Source organism: Prionailurus bengalensis, chromosome D1 (genome assembly GCF_016509475.1).
Source record: "Prionailurus bengalensis isolate Pbe53 chromosome D1, Fcat_Pben_1.1_paternal_pri, whole genome shotgun sequence".
NCBI classification, from domain to species: Eukaryota; Metazoa; Chordata; class Mammalia; order Carnivora; family Felidae; genus Prionailurus; species Prionailurus bengalensis.
Genome location: NC_057346.1, coordinates 18,819,621 through 18,833,487, shown reverse-complemented (window position 1 = coordinate 18,833,487; position 13,867 = coordinate 18,819,621). Strand labels below are relative to the sequence as shown.

The following is a 13,867-nucleotide window of genomic DNA, read 5'->3' as shown; positions in this document are numbered from 1 at the left end:
TCCCCCGAACCCTACATGGGGACGATACACTTCTTTCCACCCCCAAGCGGACCCCACTCACATTAATAGGATGTCTTGTGACAAACTGGGCCGCTCGCATGGGCTTCCGGCCAAAGGAGACCCAGAGCTGGACAGAAGACGGCTGCGGACTGCCCAGGAGATGCTGTCAAGGAAAAGGAGGGGGGAAATGTCAATTGTGCCACGTTTCGGCCTCTCAAAATAAGCGAAGAAGGAAAACGGAGAAGTCAGGCCCCTCTATTTCTACCAAAAGCACAAAACACAGTGTGACTGCAAATGCACATTTTTGCAACGTTTGTGTTCAGGCCACGGCTCAGGCTGCATGACCTTCATCCCAGACAACTGGTCTCCGACAGGTACTAGATACTCCCTAACACCAGATAAGGAGGAAGGGAAGATGGTCCCTCGGCTGAACCTAGGTTTGGGAGTGGGGGTGGAGGCTTAACCCCGACAGCTCCCCAGTGCACCACAGGGTGAGGTCAGCCACACACCACGCATGTAAAACCTATTCCCTGGGGCGCCTGGGTGGCTCAGTTGGTTAAGCATCCAACCTCAGCTCAGGTCATGATCTCATAGCTCATGGGTTCGAGCCCCGCGTCGGGCTCTGTGCTGACAGCTGAGAGCCTAGAGCCTGCTTCCGGTTCTGTGTCTCCCTCTCTCTCTGTCCCTCCCCCGCTCGCACTCTGTCTCTCTCTTAAAAATAAATACACATTGGGGCACCCGGGGGGCTCAGTCGGTTAAGTGTCCGACTTCAGCTTAGGTCATGATCTGATGGTTCGTGGGTTTGAGCCCCGTGTCGGGCTCTGTGCTGACAGCTCAGAGCCTGGAACCTGCTTCAGATTCTGTGTCTCCCTCTCTCTCTGCCCCTCCCCTACTCAGGCTCTGTCTCTCCCTCTCTCTCTCTTAAACATTAAAAAAAAAATTTTTTTAACTTATTCCCTGTTCTTTCCCTATTTTCAGGTTACAGATTCTAAAGGTCAGAGGATTCATTTAGATTACCCTATTTATACCCCTATAAATATATATGAATACACAGATGTCAGTGAAACACACCCTTTTATACTTTATATGTTATTACTTCCCATTGTGGTTGTACCTTAAAAAGGAGCCACTTTTCAGGCTACCTGGGCGGCTCAGTCGGTTAAGTGTCTGACTCTTAATCTCGGCTCAGGTCGCGATCTCACGGTTCATGAGTTCAAGCCCCACATGGGGCTCTGCACTGATGGCGTAGAACCTGCTTAAGATTCTGTCTCTCCTTCTCTCTGCCTCTCACCTGCTTGTGCTCTCACTCTCTCTCTCAAAAGAAATGAACAAACTTTAAAAAAAAAAAAAAGAAAAAAGAAAGTAACTTTTTCTCAGTGACACCTGGCTTTAACTTGCACAGAGTTGAGGAAATCTTCACTGCTCCTATTTTTCAATCTTTTAACACTTGTCACTGATGAACATTTTTGCCGGGATGTGTTTTCTTGGGTAGAGCACAGGGCATTTCCACAGGACATTGGCCACAACGCACTGTGTTTTAGAGACACCAAAGTGCAGCTGTGGAATCTTGAAAATGTGCATGAGATCACTATCAGGAATTCACTCAGTTTCTCCAGGTCTCAGCGTATTCATCTATGAAAATGAGAAGCTGCTCAGCATCAGGACTTCTCTGTCGACGGGATTAAATGGTCCAGGAACCTTGTAGACCCATACGCGAATAGTTTGTGTAGATGCTGTCATTTATTCTACCAGGGAGATACACGCTTTTTACCAGGTTCTCCAATGAGTCAATGATTCAAAAAAGGAGGACCACTGTAGAGGCTCAAGGTGGGTTTTTTTCCCAGCTCTCAAAGCACGGGACTGAGCACTGACAGCAAATGTCGCACGTCTATCCGGACAGAAATGGAGACGTGCCCTCCGTGTGGACGTAATCACGCAGACGACGATTGAGCTCAGCGGAACGGTGGGATTCCCCAGCCAGAAGGGGTTAATTTGGCTTCGTTTACCTTTGGCTATGTTGCTACTGTTTATTACAGACTTTAAACTCCTACAGAGTAAGAAACATACCAATTACTCTTAACTGTAACAACTGAATCCCCTGTGCCAATATAGGCCCAATAAACACCGCTGGAAAAGCAAGCCACTGGACACGAAGTTATTCTTGATTCATCGGAGCCATATATACACTCATATGTTCAAACCACACCGAACAAATGGTTGAAAATAGTTTGTTTTACAGAAGCCAGGTATGGAGGCGCAAAACACCGCCTTTCCAAAATGGCACACTGGAAACCATGTTAATGGCTTGTACTCCGTATGGGGCCACAGGAAACGACAGGATCGTTAAAAGCGCAGAACATATTACCTGAACGAGGAAACAGTGCCCAGCAAAACCATTAGGCATAAATTCCAAAAGCCCTCTTTGAGTCAATAAAATTTTATAGCTATTTATAAAGGTCAGAGGATTCATTTAAGTTACCCTATATAAATCCCTATTAATATACATGAATACACAGATGTCCGTGAAACACACACTTTTATTTTATGCTTTATGTTTTACTACTTCCTCCTGTGGTTATACCTTAGAAAGGAGCCACTTTTCTCAGTGACACCAGGACCCATCATCAGGTAAGCATTCTTTTTTTTTTTTTTAATGTTTATTTAATTTTGAGAGAGAGGGAGACAGAGAGCGAGTGGGGGAGGGGCAGAGAGACAGGGAGACACAGAATCTGAAACAGGCTCCAGGCTCTGAGCCGTCAGCACAGAGCTCGACGCGGGGCTCAAACCCACGAACTGTGAGATCATGACCTGAGCTGAAGTCAGATGCTTAACCAACTGGGCCACCCAGGTGCCCCCGGTAAGCGTCGGTTAAGCGTCCGACTTCAGCCAGGTCACGATCTCGCGGTCCGTGAGTTCGAGCCCCGTGTCAGGCTCTGGGCTGATGGCTCAGAGCCTGGAGCCTGTTTCCGATTCTGTGTCTCCCTCTCTCTCTGCCCCTCCCCCGTTCATGTTCTGTCTCTCTCTGTCCCAAAAATAAATGAATGTTGGTAAGCGTTCTTAATGCGCGCTGTTGGTCAGCAGAATTGAGAATTCATACCAAGCCCAGTCTTACTCCATACATGCAGTAAGTCACAGAATACAAAGGTCACAAGAAACCTCAAAACACATCTGTCCCACTTCCTTCTGGGGCCATAATGATTCCTAAGCCTGGACATGCCGGCTTGCTCCTCAGGTCCTCTTAAGGAGTTACCGTAATACTTTCCTGCCACCAAGAAACACATTAACAATGAAACTGTGGCACACTATGGATTATCAGATAGATGATCTAATACTTTCCTTACAGGGCACCGACATACCAGCCCTAGATTGCCAACCTCGAGGCAGCACTGATGCGAGAAAAAGAAGCAAGCCTCTGTCTTCATTAAGCCACTTTCATTTCTAGTCTGTTACCAGTATCCAAACACAATGCAAACTGGATACATGCAATTTTATTTTCTATATACAGAGGAGATTGTGATAGAAATACTGTTATGCAATTCAACTTTTTTTCGTTAACGGAGGCTCTTAGACATCTTCCATTTAACAGCTCACGGGCACTGGTGTTATCTCCAGAAGTACTTTTCGGTGACTATCCTTGTATATATTCCCTTTTTCGGAACCACATAAGAATATATGTAGGATGCCATTCTTAAAGCTCCTAGGTCAAAATTTTCATTTTTGACAGAAGAAATAGCCTTCCTGAAAAGCCCACAGTTAATGCATCTCCCAACACAAACACTTTCACCAGCATCCGGGGTTGCTTAAATGTTTCAATTTATTGCCAATATTATAGGGTCTGAGAATTTATGATATTTTTTCACTTAGTGTTTCCATTCTGACAAGGAAAAATAAATGTGTATCTGAAGAATCTGAATTTCAGAGGGCACACTTGCATTCATGTCTGAGATTAGGTCAAGAGCAAAAAAAGGAGGGGTGCCTCGGCAGCTCAGTCGGTTAAGCGTCCGACGTTGGCTCGGGTCATGATCTCGTGGTTTGCGGGTTCAAGCCCCGCGTCGGGCTCTGTGCTGACAGCTCAGAGCCTGCAGCCTGCTTCGGGTTCTGTATCTCCCTCTCTTTCTGCTCCTCCCCAACTCGTTCTCTCTCTCTCTCTCTCTCTCTCTCTCTCTCTCTCTCAAAAATGAACATTAAAAAAAAAGCAAAAAAAAGGAAATGAGACATCAAGGAGAAAAGAGCAAGAAAAGATCTAAATAAATGATGCATTCTTGCTGAGTAAAGGCCAAAGGATGTCACAGTGAGCTATTCAATTCAAAGTTTCACAGAGAAAAGTGGCCAGAGAATGAGGGACCCCAAGGCACATGGTGAACACCAATTCAGAAGCTCTCGGGCTACAGGATTTACGGCCACCTTCTCCTTCGGAGCAGTAACAAAGTTTCAGGGAAACATCATCGTCCACGTTAATGTTGTTTATCCTGAAATATTTACAGATAAGAGTTTATATATATTTTATACATATATTTAAGATTTGCTTTAAAATATTCCAAGACAGGGGCGCCTGGGTGGCGCAGTCGGTTAAGCGTCCGACTTCACCAGGTCACAATCTCGCGGTCCGTGAGTTCGAGCCCCGTGTCGGGCTCTGGGCTGATGGCTCGGAGCCTGGAGCCTGTTTCCGATTCTGTGTCTCCCTCTCTCTCTGCCCCTCCCCCGTTCATGCTCTGTCTCTCTCTGTCCCAAAAATAAATAAAAACGTTGAAAAAAAAATTTTTTTTAATAAAATAAAATAAAATAAAATAAAATAAAATAAAATATTCCAAGACACCCACGAAAAGAGATTAGCAAATGTAATAAAGCAAACATCGCAAAAATATAAATAATACTAAGGCCGAATGACGGCACCTGCGGAGGAGATCCTATCGGTATAAACTGTTCTTTCGTGCACGTTTGAACACGCCCACAATTACAAAAAGTTTCACGAAGCTAATATTCACCAGAAGCACGTCCGGCATGTCAGAGGAAGAACTGTCAAACTCCGCTCGTGTCTGAAAGGCAGCAGGAACGCTGACAGAAAGTTCTCCACGTCAACTTTCTCAGAGTTCTAAAAATTAAATAAAGGCTCACCAAAACACAAGGGGCACTTACTCAAGAAGCGTGACTGAAGCACAGCGATAGAGACGACTTCGTGGCCTCAGTCCCGTCCCCTTCTCTCTCTGTGGTAGCCGTGGAAACCTAACTGTGAAAACCAGCAGCCTAGCGGTCCCCGGAGAGCACAGACGCACAGAGTACTCCCATGGCTTGCTTCAAAACTGCATCCCCGGGCTTTCTGTTCATATCACCTGACTCCGCTCGCCGCACAAACACACCTACAGCCAGGTCATTTACGGAACACAGTGACAACTGGCAAAGGTTTAACATCACAGCTGCTGGAGAAGCATGACCACTCAGAGCTACCGAAAGGCTAACTAAAAAGCGTGGAAGGAAAAACGGGGGAAGCAGATGCCTGTAAGAGGCTCTGATAAGGTGTGAAATACCCCGGGGCATCTACGAGTTCACACACACACGCATCTGCGAGCTGTGAGTATGATGAGGGTTGAAGCGAAAAGGGCCTGATCTCTCGCGGCTGGCTGGTAACCCTGGGCTCTACAGGAACAGGAACCGAAGGCTAAGGCAGAGTTGTAGATGGCACTGAAATCAGGCCCCCAACCCACGCTCAGAGGCCCTTGGCAAAAGCTACCAGAAAGTTCAAAGAATTTAAGAAAATCTCTAGCGGCGCCTGAGTGGCTCAGCTGGTTATGTGTCCGACTCTTGATTTCGGCTCAGGTAACGATTTCACAGTTGGTGAGTTCGAGCCCTGCACTGACAGTGCTGACAGTGCTGAGCCTGCTTGGAATTCTCTCTCTCCCTCTCTCTCTCTCTCTCTCTCTCTGCCCCTCCCCTGCTCGTTATCTCTCTCTCAAAAATAAATAAACATTAAAAAAAAATCTCTATTCAATCATTAGCAGATCGCTAAGCCTAACTGTCAAACATTTCATAGACCTCCACAATGAAAAATACAAACACTACAAAATGAATGCAGGGAACTCACAAACAAAACAAAGATAGGCAAGAATAACAATAGCAAAAGACAACAACAAAAAAATCCTGCCTTGAGGGGCTGCCACATTATATCATCTAAAATGTCTTACTTTCAACCAAAAAAATGACAAGATAAGCAAATAGCAAAGTATGGCCCATACACACACACACACACACACACACACACACACACACACACACCAGTCAGTGAAAACCATTCCTAAGGAAGGCCAGATATTGGATTTAGAGACAAAAATTTAAATCCTTATTATAAATAAGTTCAAAAAAATGAAAGGAGGGGCGCGTGGGTGGCTCACTTCAGCATCCGACACAGGTTTCGGCACAGGTTCATGAGCTCAAGTCCTGCATTGGGCTCCATGTTGGCAATGTGAAGCCTGCTTGGGATTCTCTCTCACCCTCTCTCTCTGCCCCTCCCCTGCTCGCTCTGCCTTTCTCTCAAAAATACATAAACTTAAAAAAAATTTTTTTTCACTGCTAGGAATTTACCCAAGGGATACAGGAGTGCTGACTCATAGGGGCACTTGTACCCCAATGTTTATAGCAGCACTCTCAACAATAGCCAAATGATGGAAAGAGCCTAAATGTCCATCAACCGGCAAATGGATAAAGAAGATGTGGTTAACATATACCATGGAATACTACTTGGCAATAAGAATGAAATTGTGCCATTTGCAACAGGTGGATGGAAGTGAAGGGTATTATGCTAAGTGAAATAAGTCATTCAGAGAAAAACAGATACCATATGTCTTCACTCATATGTGGATCTTGAGAAACTTAACAGAGGGCCATGGGGGAGGGGAAGGGGGAAAAATAGTTTCAAACAGAGAGGGAGGGAGGCAAATCATAAGAGATTCTTGGATACTGAGAACAAACTTGAGGGTTGATGTGGGGTAGGGGAGAGGGGAAAGTGGGTGATGGGCATGGAGGAGGGCACTGATGCACACGGGGCATTGTATGGAAACCAATTTGATAATAAATTATATTAAATTTTTTTTTTTTAATTAAAGGGAACCATGTCACAAAACTTAAAGGAAAGTATGAGAACACTATCTCACCAAAGAAAGAATATCCATAAAGATATAGAAATTATATAAATGGAAATTCTTGAGTGGAAAAGTACAATAACTCGCAAGAAAAAAAAAATCCCCAGAGGGGCTCAACAAGAGATTTGAACTGGCAATGAACCTAAAAACACATGAATTCTGATCATCCTCAATAAACCCAGATGAAATCTGACAATATTATACTAGGAAAGAAAACAGTTACCGAAGATCACATAGGATAAGATTCTCTTTACACAAAATGTCCAGAAGAGGCGGGGCACCCAGTGGCTCAGTCGATTATGCACCCGACTCTTGGTTTCATGAATTCGAGCTTCAGGCTTTCCAGGGAACCTGGTCGGAGTTCTCCACCCTCCCCCACTCGCGCTGTCTCTCTCTAATAAACAAAATAAAACTTAAAAAAAAAGTTCAGGGGTGCCTGGGTGGCTCAGTCGGTTAAGTGTCTGACTTCGGCTCAGGTCGTGATCTCACGGTTCGTGGGTTCGAGCCCCGCATCGGGCTCTGTGCTGAACGCTTGCTCAGAGCCTGGAGCCTGTTTCGGATTCTGTGTCTCCTTCTCTCTGCCCCTCCTCCACTCTCACTCTGTCTCTCAAAAATAAATAAATGTTAAAAAAAAAAAAAAAAAGTTCAGAACAGGCAATTCTATAAGGCAGGAAATAGACATGTGGCTGCCAGAGGCTGGGAGGCAAGGAGAATAGAATGGGGGTAAGAGGGTGATGAAACTGTTCTGGAATCAGGTAACAATAAGCATTACCCAGCCTTGTGAATATACTGACAACCTGTACATTTTAAAAGGGGGAATTTTATGGCATAGAATTATATCTCAATAAAGGTGTTATAAAAAATTAATTTTAAACTTCTTGGTATTATAGTTTTATTTACAATCTGTAAATGTGTTTGGGTTTTACTGCCGCGCTTAAGTTATAAGCATTAAGTGCTTATACCTAGCGTTATGTTTACGCGCACTGAAGTAATGTTTAAATGATTAAAATAATTTGTCGATAGCTTGGTTTTGGACAGTCATCCTAAAATTCACGCCGCAACTATGGTCAGCTAACTTCTCATAGAGAAGCCCACAATCCTGAGACAATTCCTAAGTTTTCTCATCATCTCTATCATCCTTAGAGACTTTAAATTAGCATAATGAGCCTTAGAAACTGGTTTTCAATAGTGAAATTAGCGGTTGGTTGGTCAGAATAGCAAAAGTACAAATGAGCTGTCTTGGGAGATCAGCAGCATGCAAGATATTTGAATTGGTGATAATATCCTAAAGATATATACGTTGGCATGAACAGGACATAACAATTTAAGGAGGCCCGTAACCTAAACTTTTAGGGGTAATGCCTAGGACTTATCAAGCTAGAGGATTCCAGTTGCCTGATGCCAACTCAAAGGGTAACAGAATCTTGCCTCCACAACAAGGGTCGGTTTTCTGTAAAGATCCATAGAGAAATATTTTAGACTTTGTATGCCATCCTGCCTCCATGCAACTATTCAATTCTGCCACTGTAACATGAAAGCAGTGACAGACAACATGGGGGCAAATGAAATAGCTGTTTCAATAAAACTTTATTGACAAAAACAAGGGAAGGGCCATAGTTTGCCAATCCCTGCTCTAGAACATTGTGTCTGCATCACCTGTAAGAACAGAGGAAATACCATCAAGCCCATACAGAGTGGGTCTTTGCTTCCTGATACACATTTGTGCCAGAAAGGTCTGAACCTGGCTTGGACCATGGTAAGCTGGTGGTGAACCTACAGAGGAGCAGCTAGCTGTCACCCACCTCCGACATTCTGGCAACTGTTGATATCTACCGGCAAGAACCTAACAGCTACAGGGCGCCTGGGTGGCGCAGTCGGTTGACGTTCGACTTCAGCCAGGTCACGATCTCGCGGTCCGTGAGTTCGAGCCCCGCGTCGGGCTCTGGGCTGATGGCTCGGAGCTTGGAGCCTGTTTCCAATTCTGTGTCTCCCTCTCTCTCTGCCCCTCCCCCGTTCATGCTCTGTCTCTCTCTGTCCCAAAAATAAATAAACGTTGAAAAAAAAAAAAAAAAAAAAAAAAAAGAACCTAACAGCTACAGATTGCCAAGTTAACAAACCAAAGTTGGTTTGCAGAAGTATCTCGATGCTGCTTTAACGGCCTATCATTGTGAGGTGGACTATGAAGACAAGTAAGTGAACTTTGCGCCAAAAAACAAGGAATAAAAATTAAACTTAGGTTAAAAAAGATATGAAAGGAGGGGCACCTGGGTGGCTCAGTCGGTTAAGCGTCTGACTCTTGGTTTCAGCTCAGCTCACCATCTCACGGTTTCCTGAGCTGGAACCCCACATCGGGCTCTGCGCTGACAGCACAGAGCCTGCTTGGGATTTTCTCTCTCTCCCTCTCTCTCTGCCCCTCCCCTGCTCACACTGTCTCTGTCTCTCTCAAAAATAAATGAAAAAAAAATAAATACGTAAACTATAAAAATACATACATCAAAGGGCATCAGACCAAAAGCACATATGACGTAAGATCCAGGCCAACAGGGCACCAGGGGATGCTGAAGAGTCAGATACCAGCTTCAGTCCAGAATCCAGACGGCTGTCCCCACGTGTTCTAAAAAGCTAACTGGCAGAGAATTGTAATCATTCATGGTACTGGAGAAAAGCAAGAGAGTTAATCATCCAAGACCAATTTTCTGTGGTTTTCCAATTAGCTCCGTGATTTGATTTGAATCAATTTAATATTAAGGTCACTCAGAATTCCCCACACCCAGGCAGCCCGAGTGCTAAGTACGCCCCAGATAAGAAGTTATACTTGCAGACCTCAACACTCCCACTGATAGGGTTATCCAACCAAGTCCAATGTTGTTTATCCTCATGGCTCAACAGTCTAATGTAATAAGAAGGAAGGAATTCAAAGGAAGAAAACACTCATTTTATCATCCACTGCCAGTTGTGTTTCTTCCCTCATCAACCCATCCAATCTACAATGTTCCTTGGACAACAGAATGGACTATTATCGAAAGCATCTGCAGACAGAAGGCCTCAGGGAAGAGCTTCTCGAATGTTGGAGATTCTTCGGCAGCCTAGGAATGCTCAGAAAATAATGCATTTGGATCCTGCCATCTGCATTTGGAATACGTGTCCCTGTGTGACGGTGCTGTGCGTGCTCCTAAGACCGCCATTTGAGAAACGCTTCCATGGGGTGGCCGACCTCATCTGCCTCTGACCTAGAGCCTCGAGCAAACACCACTGACCTTGGAACCTGGTGGCTCACCATCAAGCCATGCAGAGAGCTGAGAGTTGACAATGAAAATACCGATCATTTAACACCCCCGACCCCACCAAAAATAATCTACTGGCCTATGCTTTCTAAACTAGACAGGCAAAGATGGCATTCATTCAACTATTGTACGCTTGCTCTGGATCAAGCACCGAGCAGCATGCTGGGTACTACATCAGTGATGAACAAAACAGACACGGCCTCTCATCTGACCACTGGCCAGGACTAACAATAAACTTGCTGCCAGCAGTCTGCAAAGCAGCTATGTCGAGAGAGAACAGACATAGTCGTTAGGTCCGCGTGGAGGGCACAGAAAGTTCCAGCTGGGATATAACTTCAGCTCTTGGGTGTGAGATCCAGAAATAATAGGGGTGAGAGGGACGTAAAAGAGCGCTCCACCTCAGCCCCCATCCGGTCAATAGAAGGAAATTAAAATCCTATAAATAAATTCAGGCCCAAGGAACTCACACAGGAAAGATCCAGGAGCCCTGAAAGACTGGGAACAATCTGGGACCTCAGGAGAGCCAAGAACATGTCACAAGGAATCAGTTCTCAGGCCTGGTTTCTCACCCTGAGCTCCCCTCACCACACCTCTGCCCAGGACAATCCAAGGGTGCCTGCCGAGTGGCCACTGTGCGTGTGTGAGAGAAAGTGACAGGCAAGGCAGGAAAGGAAGGACCAACAAATGACCCAATGCAAACAGCTTGACAGAAGAAAAACTGCCATAATTTTAGTGGTTTTGCAGGGGCGACTGGGTGGCTCAGTCAGTTAAGCATCCGACTTTGGCTCAGGTCATGATCTCACACTCTGTGAGTTCGAGCCCCACGTCGGGCTCTGTGCTGACAGCTCAGAGCCTGGAGCCTGCCTTGGATTCTGTGTCTCCCTCTCTCTCTGTCCCTCCCCTGCTTGCACTGTCTCTGTCTCTCAAAAAAATGAGTCAGTGTTTAAAAACATAAAAATAAAACCATTTTGCAAAGTGGGTAATGGGGACTCTTTCTTGCCTCTAGCCCCCCACATCTTCTCACCGCAACCTTTACTCTCTGCTTTCCTTGAAGGGGAAGTCGTCTCTCCACCCCGAAGTCCTCCCAAGGTGGGGTGGCCTGCTTCTGCCTGGCCAGCTACCGATCATACAAGTAAGTGAGAACCTGGAGGAAAATATTACACCTGATCTTAGTCCCTAAGGTCAAGTGTGATGTAAAGGAAAGTGCCTGCCAGCGGCCATGGTCAGAGCCTGAGGTCAAGGAGGGAATGGCCGCCATTGAGAAAATAAGCTTATTGTACTCCAGAAAGAGCAGCCCAGCCTGCTCTGGGGCAAGGCAGGTTCTTCCTTTACACAAGGGCAGTACGGTTGCAACCTACAATTTGACACAGCGGCAAAGCAAGCCCTGTTAAATAATCAACTCTGCGTTTAAATGAGCAAGCCCCCCATTCCAGCATCTGGCTCCATCCAACACATCAAATCAAGGGGACGATTTTCCCAAAGGCTGAGAAGTTAAGCTACTTACTGACAGCTGGAAGCTTAATCACTGCTTTTCTTCGAGCATTAACTCCCACTAGCCAGTGACTACACATTCTATTAGCCATGGAAATTAACATGTGTCCAGAATTCCCAAAGACATCACCCTAATGTGAAAGGAATCAGGCAGCGAGATGAAAGAAAATCACCAATGAGCCCCACCTCTCCTTTCTGTGTTCTTTTAATTGGGATGTCAAAGAAACGTGTGTTTAGGTTTGTGTTGTTTTTTTTTTTTTTTAATTTTCTAACTGTTTAATTTTTGGGAGAGAGAGAGAAAGAGAGAGACAGAACGTGAGTGTGGGAGGGGCAGAGAGTGGGAGACACAGAATCCGAAGCAGGCTCCAGGCTCTGAGCTGTCAGCACAGAGCCCGACGCGGAGCTTGAAGTCATGAACCGCGAGATCATGACCTGAGCCTAAGTCGGATGCTTTACTGACCGAGCCACCCAGGAGCCCCATCAAACAAGCACGTGTTTCACAAGGAGGCTTTGCTACCAGGAGACAAATTCCAAGGCCCCACAGACACCCTGCGTGGTTGTCTAAGCGTCTCCACCTCCTCCAACCTCCCGGGACCGTCCAAGCCCCACGGGAAGGTTCATCTACGTCCAGTGCCCCTCAGTCGAGCTCCCGTGGGCGCCCCAATCCAGCCCCTGCTTGCGTAAACTCACCTGCTGGATCACAGCATGCCCAACCTCAGAAAGGAAACTCAAAGAAACTTTATTCCTTAGTGCCTTCAACTTACCACCACCTTGGTAGCAAACATGTACTTGTCCCGGAGCTGAAAGTCTCTCACTTCCTCCAGGATCACTTCCTGGTTCTCCCGGGACTGGAAGAAGTCTGTACTTCGGAACACCGTGGAGTAGCCAGAGGGCTCGTGCCGCTCGACGTAGATGGTGTTCGGCTTGTCATAGGGATCAACACCCCTAGAGGAAAAAGAGCAGTTGCTACCATCCCCATTGGAGAAATGGAGGTTCTTCTGTGCAGACAGCCAACGGGAGTTGAAGGGCATGAAGGTGGGGTCTACCCAGGATACTCTTTTGTCAAGTTTTTCACGGCTCTCTTTAAGGCACCCTGGGTTTGGTTCCAGGCAAGCCTTGGCCATGCTTGAGAAGAATGAAAACAAGAAAAAGTAAAAGGTGGGCTATTTCGGAATCGATAAGCAATGGACTGCTTGAGGCTGTCAGTGAGTTTCTGGCCCCAAGTTATGAACCCCAGAGAATGAAAGACTGTGTGTCCCCAGGACGGTACGTGCTCAGAAGAACAGCTCTAGAAGAAACCACATGAGCAACCAGTGAGTCTAGCCTTGCTAACGGACCCTGCCCTTTCTGTTTCCGTCCATCCTGTGCTGTTGTCACCCGTCCATGCAATCGGGAATCATCCAACCAGTGCAAAGTCACGTTCCGTGAGGGTCCTTCACAAACTCTTTCCCACGCGTACTGATCTCGCCGAGGTCCTTCAGAAACACAGAGCTCATTGCTCCCCCACTCCCCGTGCTCTGTCAACAGAGCACCCCTCTGCAGGGATGCTCCCTGCACGCACTCTGATCTGCACTTCGAAATCCTATTCATCTTCTGAGGTCAAGTTCAAGGCACCTCTTCCAGGAAGCCCTCCCCCCAAAGCTCTCCACCCTTCTCCCAACCCAGGCAATGTATCTGCGCAGTGTTTAATTTCAAGCCTTTCATATGAATTTTATCTAAGTTTCAAACAAAGGTACAAAGCTGCTTTGGGTGGGTGGATTTTGGAATCACTCTCGTGACTTGACACAGTGGTGCTTACTCACAGTGGTGCCTTTTATTCACTGTAATCTATTGTTCACCATAACATGTCTGAGCCTCCTAGAGAAAGTACAGATGCTTTAAAGGCCACGTCTTAGAGTTCTTTTTGTCCTACAGGGCTCCCAGCTGACCTGAACCTTGCTGCATGCAACCTGTGGACCA

General features: G+C 46.0%; 1 protein-coding gene across 3 annotated transcripts in view; it reads right to left on the bottom strand.

Moving 5' to 3' along the window:
* Positions 1-13,867, bottom strand: part of SORL1 (sortilin related receptor 1) — a 172,441-nt gene that overhangs the window by 118,884 nt on the left and 39,690 nt on the right. For all 3 annotated transcript variants that reach the window (XM_043579649.1, XM_043579650.1, XM_043579651.1), the window contains exons 6-7: positions 12,673-12,853; positions 62-163 (exon numbers count right to left, since the gene is read on the bottom strand). In XM_043579649.1, coding sequence (XP_043435584.1) covers positions 62-163; positions 12,673-12,853 — 283 coding nt within the window. The remainder of the gene's footprint in view (positions 1-61; positions 164-12,672; positions 12,854-13,867) is intronic.